Source organism: Tupaia chinensis, unplaced genomic scaffold, assembly GCF_000334495.1.
Source record: "Tupaia chinensis unplaced genomic scaffold, TupChi_1.0 Scaffold000037_13, whole genome shotgun sequence".
Taxonomy (NCBI): domain Eukaryota; kingdom Metazoa; phylum Chordata; class Mammalia; order Scandentia; family Tupaiidae; genus Tupaia; species Tupaia belangeri.
In genome coordinates this window covers 266,985-274,823 of record NW_006159471.1, presented here as the reverse complement: position 1 = coordinate 274,823, position 7,839 = coordinate 266,985, and the positions used below count along the sequence as shown (strand labels likewise).

The window sequence follows — 7,839 nt, the reverse complement described above, 5'->3', positions numbered from 1 at the left end:
CCACATGGCTGACTGGTTTTGACTCTTGTACCCAGAGGCTTGAACAACAGGGCAGGTGCATGTGTGTTTGTGCTCAAAATTCCAAGTGATGAAGGATTGTGTCATGACCATGCATTAGTACTCTTTTTTAAAAAAATGATTTATTCATTCATTTTAATTTGACCAGAGAGAGAGAGAGAGAGAGAGAGTGAGAAAGCAAGCTGCCAGGTCCAGGACTGGAACCACAATCGGTCATGTGGACGTCTAGCACTGATAACCACCACACCACGTGCCGGCCCCCAACCAGTACTCCTTTTTAAAAGGATTTAATTTTATTTATTTTAAATTAGCTGTAAGACATGTGCACTCATGAGAGACACAGTGAGTGACTAAGCAAGCCGCCAGGGGCCAACAGGTGGCATGGTGGCTATGGGCGCTGGACTCCCACATGGCCAACTATGGTTCGAGCTCCAGACCTGGTGGCTTGCTTTCTCTCTCTCTCTCGCTCTGTCCCTCTCTGGTGACATTTAAATAAAGTTAAATAAAATAATTCTTAAAGAAAGCAAGTTGGGACCAGCAGTTAGCATAATGGCTATGTCACTGGACTCCCATGTAGTTGGACCATGGTTCGAGTCCCAGACGGTGGCTTAAACTCAACTCAAGCTCTGTGTGTGTGTGTGTGTGTGTGTGTGTGTGTGTGTGTGTGTGTGCCCAAGATCTTGAGAGGAGAATGGAGGAGAAGGGATTGTGGCATGGCCATCCCTCCTGGGGAGTGATTTCTCACTTTCTCTTTCTGGCGAGCACATGCATCCTATAGCAAAAACCTCCAAAAAACAACAACAAAAAAACCAACAAAAGCAAGCCACTAAGGCTGGAACTTGAACCAAGGTTGGCCATGTGGGAGTCCAGCACCCTAACCACCATACCACCTGCTAGCCCACTTTAGTGCTCATGTTTTCTTGCTCTTAGTGATTGCTAAAAAGTCAAGATTTCAGAGCCAGCACATAGTGTAGCATTAAATTGCTGGACTCCCACATGGCTGACCGTGGTTCAAGTCCTGGACCTGGTGGCTCGAAAATCACACTGGGTGCATGTGCATGCATGCCCAAGATCCCAGGTGGAGAATAGTGGAGAAGGGACTGCAGCATGGCCACCCCTCCACATGTGATTTCTTGCTTTCCCTCTCACTGTCTCTGTCTCCCTGACAAGCACATATGCCCTAAGGCAGAAAACGCTTTAAAAAAAAAAAATTGGGATGGGACCAGCAGTTAGCGTAATGGCTATGTCACTGGACTCCCATGTAGTCGACCGTGGTTCGTGTCCCGGACCCGGTGACTTAAACTCACGCCGGGTGCATGTGCATGCGTGTCCAAGGTCCCGAGAGGAAAATGGAGAAGAAGGGATTGCGACGTGGCCCTGGGGGCTGATTTCTCGCTTTCTATCTCTCTGTCTCTGTCTGGTGAGTGCATGCGCCCTGTAGCAAAAACTTCTCCAAAAAAAAATAAATAAATAAATTGGGGGTTAGCAGGTGGCATGGTGGTTGAGGCGTTGGACACTCTCACATGGCTGACCAAGGTTCGAGTCCCAGACAAATTAAAAAAAAAAAAATCAAGATTTGTAGTCTTCTGTCCTGATCCAAAAGATTGTGATGAGATCATACCGAATTACACCCTGGAAAAAGGTTCCTACACTTCTGTGAAGCAAGATCCACTCACTGCATCTTTACAATGACTCTAAGAGGCAGGTATTGTTACTCTCACTTTCCAGATGGGAAAACTGAGGCTTATGGAGGTCACACACCAAGTAGAAAAGATAGGATTTGAATTCAGAGCTAGGATCACAGCGTTTCACTGAATCCCAAAGAATATTCGATAAATACTGTGCTAGTATACAAAAGGTTAAATTTCTGATGAAAAGCTAGTATTATAACCAAAGAAATGGCTTGCATTTATGCTCCTCACTGGGCATACCAATGGCGGAAGGAGGGGGACAGAAAGAGCTCGACATAAAAGACTTTTGTCTCCACAACCTGAATTATTTTGTGTGGGAAAGGAGGAAAATCTCACACTGGAGGAGGTGGAGGGATTTGCGGCATGTGGGTGTGCACAAGAATTGAGATATTCACAAGGATGGAGGAGTGGAGGAATGGCCAAGGGAAATCAGATGTGGGACTGACTTCTAAAGCCCCAAGCCTGATCCACTCAGTGGCAGCAAGGAACTGTCTAAAATTCTGTAGTTCCAGGACCTGGAAGATTCTATAGCCTAGTGATTAGGAAAGCTGGAACTTACCTAGCTGGTCATGGCTCAAATGCTGGTCCCAGCAGTTTGAAAGACAGGCATGTGTGTGTACATACACACCTAAAATCCCAAGAATGGAGAAGGGGTTGCAATGTGACTACACCCCACTGGAGGGGGGGTCCTTTCTCCCCTCCTCTCATTCCCTCTAGAAATGAAAGAGAAAAAAGATCTAGAACCACCCAGTTGAGGGATGGGTGAGATGAACGGATAAGATACATAAACTGGATTAAATGCTGAGAGAGGAATAGTAGATGGCGTAATGGCCACATCACTGGACTCCCACATGGCCTACTGTGGTTCAAGTCCAAGACCCTGAGGTTTCAAACTCTTACCAGGTGTGTGTGTCCAAAATCCCAGGATGAGAATGGAGAGGTTGTGGTGTGGGTCATCCCCTCTCGGAGGTGATTTCTAGTTCCTTCTATCTCTGGTGAGCATTGAACACACATGCCCTATAGCAAAAAACTCTCCAAAAAAGAAATAATGCTAAGAATTAATTTCTAGGCGTCTGCTTGCATCAAAGCTTTTAAACTTGGCTTTCATGGTTGGGCATCAGACAGCTCAGAAATCCCCTGAAATCATACACCAAATTGCAGTTGCAGTTTCCAACAATTCTCAAAGGAGTCTGAGATTCCCCAAAATTTCAGAACCAGCCATGTGTGCTGCATCAGACCACCCCATTCATTAAGTTTCTGTCATCCCCCCACTACCTCCAAAATGAGAAAAGGCACATAATTTCAAAGTATTCATTAACAAAATACTAACACCCCCCTCCCCATCCCTGTTGCAGTAAGGCAAGAAGGACCATTTGCCAAAGCAGATCCCAGTAGAAAGCTGCAGCAATTTGTAGGCCTGTTTTCAGTGTCTGGACTTCTGGTGAAGTTCAGAGGGTCTGTGGCATCTGGTTGAAGTCCTTGCTTTTGGGGGCAGCCTGATGTCCTGGCTCACAGGTGGAATGGGGCATCAGGAGCCCCCTGGGCCCTGCGAAGGCCTGCAGATTCTTGGGCCGGGGCCAAGAGAGCCGGATGGTTGAGCCTGACCTGGGCCTTGGCTGGCCGCAGCTGCCCACCACCCCCAACATGAATGCTGACTGTGGTGGCATAGCTGAGCCGCCTGGCTGGGGGTGGTGGAGGCTGAGGCTGGGGCGGTGGTGAAGGTGCCCGTGATGAGGGAGCAGAAGAGGACCAGGAACCCCGGGAGGCTCGGGGAGCCTCTCCCCCAGGCCCCTGCCGCCGAGCCAAACTCTGGCTGATGTAAGAGGCTGCCAGGTATCTTGAGAGGGCAGCTGCACTGGGGCCCAGGAGGTGACGGGTACGGACTGGGGGACTCTGGGGTGGGGTCAAGTCTAAAGATTCTGATCTGGAAACATGTGAGACTGAGTGGCCTCCCAGTTTGGACAAGACTGCGGTGGTCTGAAACAGGGCAGGTGATAAGCCCTGAATGTCCAGAGAGCCTCCCTGTTCAGGTAAAGGTATGGCACTTGGAACGTGGGTGTCAGTGAGGCTTTCCTGCTCCAGCAAAGGTGTGAGTTTTTGGACCTGTGTGTCTGTGAGGCTTTGCTCCTGAAGCAGAGGTGTAGCAGCTGAACCCTGGGCATCCATGAGGCCTCCCTCACTGGGCAAAAGTGGAAGGGCTTGGACCCGGATGTCCGTGAGGCCTTGTGGCTGGGGTGAAGGTGTGGCAGCTGGAACCTGAGTAACTGAGAGCTCTTGGCGTAAAGGCAGAATAGCACTGGCTGGGATATGAAGGTCTGGGTGGCCTCCATCTGCAGGCAAAGGCAAAGTACCTGGGTCTGGAACATCTGGGAGGTCAGATGGCAGGTGTGGTGGGGTGTTCACCGGGACCTGCTGATCCAGGCAGTGTCCATGCACAAGCAGAGGGTGGACAACATGACTGCAGGCAGTGGCTGGGCCCTGCACGTCCCCGGGACCTCCATGCCTAGCTACAAGGATGGTAGTTGGACTCTGGTCATCTAGGCAGCCTTCTTGCCTGGGCATGGGTGTGGGAGCTGAAGCCATATCAGAACTTCCCTGTTTGGGCAAAGCCACGGTAGTTGGAACTTGGGTGTCCAGGTGGCTTTTGTGCTCAGACAAAGGAGCGGTAGCTTGGACTTGGATTTCCAGGTGGCCTTGATCAGGCAGAGCTGTGGCAGCTGGGACCTGGATGTCTGCAGAGCTTTCCTGCTTGGCCAACAGTGTGGTGGCTGGGGCCTGGATATTCCAGGGACCCTCTTGCTCAGGCAAAGGGGCAGTAGCTGGAATGTGGATGCCCAGATGTTTTTGCTCAGGTACATCTGAAACATTTTGACTCTGGCCATCCAGGCAACCTTCCTGCTTAGACAAAGGTATGGCAACTTGAACCTGGGTAGCAGGGCCCAGGGAGACAGGTTCCTGGGCACAGGTCCACGGGAAGGTCAGCTCACACACCAGCACGTGTCCAAAAGCAGGGAGGGGCCCTGTAGGTAAAGAGGGGCTCAAGTTAGCACTGATGTCCTGGCTTGGGCCACCTCTGCCCACCACTGGCCTCCACATACCCGGGCCTCACCTGGCTCAGCCTGCTCCTGGGGCAGGCAGGGGGATGGCTGGGGCTGGGCTAGAACTCGCGGCCGACGGCGGGGGGCATTGGCTGATGCTCGTGTCTCAGCCCGCTGCATCTGCTGGATCCGCTCACTATAGAGCCGTGCCAGTTCTCGCACTCGGGAAGCTGCCCTTTCCGAATTTGGGGCTCCTGCCTTCCCACTCCCACTGTCTCCACCCAGATCTGAGTCCTCCAGGATGAGCAATGGCTCAGGGAAGCCGGGCCGGGCCAGCTGCCCCTGCTCCAATGCCTGCCAGGCACTCCGGATTTCTGAGCAAGAGCGGAATTCCAACTCATCTGGGAATCCCTGATGTTGGGTGACATTCTGGGACTGGAAGTCTGAGAATGACACTTTTACTCTTTCTGCATCCTCCTCAGGCCCTGCCCTGCTTCCTGACGGGGGTTCTCCCAGTTTTCCAAGACTGCTTCCAGGAAACAATTCTCTCCTAGTTACTAGAATCTCAGCTGGCTCCAGCAGAGGTCCCTGGTGCCAGGAGTCACAGGGGAGGGCAGGAGCTCCAGGGAGGCTGGGGGTGTCAGAAGCAGCGGGGGTGGCTGGAAGGCAGGGCATTTCGAACACACTGGAGGCATCAGAGAGACTAGGAAGGTGGGGAACTTCTGGAATTTCAGAATGGCTGGGAATCTCAGGGAGGTTGGGTACATCAGGAATTTTGGTAAGGCCGGGAATGTCGGGAATTTCAGTTGCACTGGAACTTTCAAGGCCTTCTAAGACATGGAGTGGGGAAGGCTCCCGTTCATCCATCTCCAGCTCATCCTCTTCCTCCTCTTCTGAAGACTCTCGGCTGGGCAGGGCTTGGAACGTGAGGGTTTCACTGTTGCCTGGCACTTGGGTGTCTCCGGGGAACTCGGGAATGTCATGGTTGTGTGGCTGGAGTGGGCACAGAGGAGGAGGCAATGAAATCAGGGTGGAAGGTGGCGTGGTGGTTAAGGAGCTGAACTCCTACATGGCCAACAACAGTTCGAGTCCGGAATATAGTGACGTGCTTTCTCACTTTCTATCTTTCTTTCTTTCTCTCTGGTAAGCACAAATATCCTATAGAAAAAAAAATTGTTTTAATTATTTTATTATTTTTTTTGAGAGGTTTTTGCTATAGTAGTGTGCACTCATCAGAAAGACAGAGAGAAACAGAGACAGAAAGTGAGAAATCACCCCCCAGGGAGGATGGCCACACTGCAATCCCTTCTCCTCCATGCCTGGCATGAGTTTAAGCCGCTAGGCACAGGACTCGAATCCCAGTCGGCTACATGGGAGTCCAGCAACATAGCCATTACGCCAACTGCTGGTCCCAGGAAATTAAAAAAAAAAAAAAAAAAGTTAAGTAATTCTTCAAAAAAAAAAAAGACAGGTGGGTGGTGAGGTGATTAAGGCGCTAGACTCTCACATGGCTGCCTGTGGTTCAAGTCCTGAACCTGAACTGCTTTCTCACTTTCTCTTTCTCAACAGCTCTCTCTTGTGAATCTGTGTGTCCTATAGCAAATTTTTAAAAATAATAACAGGGACCAGTAGACGGCATAATGGTTATGTCACTAGACTCCCACGTAGTTGACTGCAGTTCGAATCCCTAACCCAGAGGCTTAAAACTCACACCAGGGGGACCAGCAGTTAGCGTAATGGCTATATCATTGGACTCCCATGTAGTTGACCGCAGTTCACGTCCCGGACCTGGTGGCTTAAAACTCACGCCAGGCGCGTGTGCGTGCGTGCCCAAGATCCCGAGAGGAGAATGGAGGAGAAGGGATTGCGGCGTGGTCATCCCCCCTGGGGGGTGATTTCTTGCCCTCTGTCTCTGTCTGTCTTGTGAGCACACGCGCCCTATAGCAAAAACCTCTCCAAAAAAAAAAAACCTCACACCAGGTGCGTGTGCGTGCATGCCTAAGATCCCGAGAGGAGAATGGAGAAGGGATTGTGGTGTGGTCATCCCCCATAGGGAGTGATTTCTCGCTTTCTCTCTGTCTCTGTCTCTCTGGTGAGCACATGCATCCTACAGCAAAACTCTCTAAAAAAATAGAATAATGATAACAAATAAAATGAAATAATTTTTTTTTTTTTAAAAAAAAGAAAGAAAATCACACTGGGCATGTGTGTGAATGTGTCCAAAATCCACAGATAAGGGATTGCTGCCTGGCTATCTCCCAGCGGGTGATTCATCACCTTCTCTCTCTCTCTCTTCAGTGAGTGCAAAAAACAAACAAAAGATGGAGCAGGGCCACAGGCCCACCCAGTCCCTGGTCTGTGTCTATCTAGGCCTAAGGTCCCCTGGAACCGTGACCTGATGCCCAGCTCACCCCTGGATCCCGGAGGCCTCTCTGGTTCAGCAGTTCCAGAATTTCTTCAGTGATTGAGGTCCCCGAGGGCTCCAAAGTAGGGGGTCCAGCATCGTCCAAGTCCTCGAGGGGTCCAGAAGCTGAAGTTGGTGGCTGAGATTCTGAGGGGGAGTAGAGCTCCCCTTCACTGTCGGCATGCTGTGAGGAGGAAAAGGGAAGCAGGCAGGAGCCAAGAGGGTACCTGACCCTCCTCCCTTGGACATAAAAATCCAAGCTCCAACCCCTTATTCAGCCTGGAAGGCCAGGTCTCCAGACCCTATCTCAGGATACTTTTTTCTTCTTTCCTTACATTTAAAAACTTATGGGTCAGGGACCAGCAGGTAGTGTTATGGATTCCCACATGGTCAACAGTGGTTTGAATTCCAGAACTGGTGGCTTGCTTTCTCACTTTCCCTCTCTCTTTCCGGTCAAATTAAAAATGGTGATAATAGGGACCAGCAGTTAGCGTAATGGCTATGTCACTGGACTCCCATGTAGTTGACTGCGGTTCGAGTCCCAGACCTGGTGGCTTAAACTCACACCGGGCGCGTGTGCGTGTGTGCCCAAGATCCCGAGAGGAGAATGGAGAAGGGATTGCGGCGTGACCATCCCCCCTGGGGGGTGATTTCTTACTTTCTGTCTCTCTGTCTTTCTGGGGAGTGC

The 7,839-nt window shown here is 50.8% G+C and overlaps 1 protein-coding gene across 1 annotated transcript in view; it reads right to left on the bottom strand.

The window, feature by feature from the left end:
* Positions 1-3,066: 3,066 nt before the first annotated feature.
* Positions 3,067-7,839, bottom strand: part of PLEKHG2 (pleckstrin homology and RhoGEF domain containing G2) — a 12,311-nt gene continuing 7,538 nt past the window's right edge. Inside the window, exons 16-18 of the mRNA XM_027771580.1 lie at positions 7,159-7,335; positions 4,819-5,740; positions 3,067-4,729 (exon numbers count right to left, since the gene is read on the bottom strand). Coding sequence (XP_027627381.1) covers positions 3,219-4,729; positions 4,819-5,740; positions 7,159-7,335 — 2,610 coding nt within the window. The 3' untranslated portion in view covers positions 3,067-3,218. The remainder of the gene's footprint in view (positions 4,730-4,818; positions 5,741-7,158; positions 7,336-7,839) is intronic.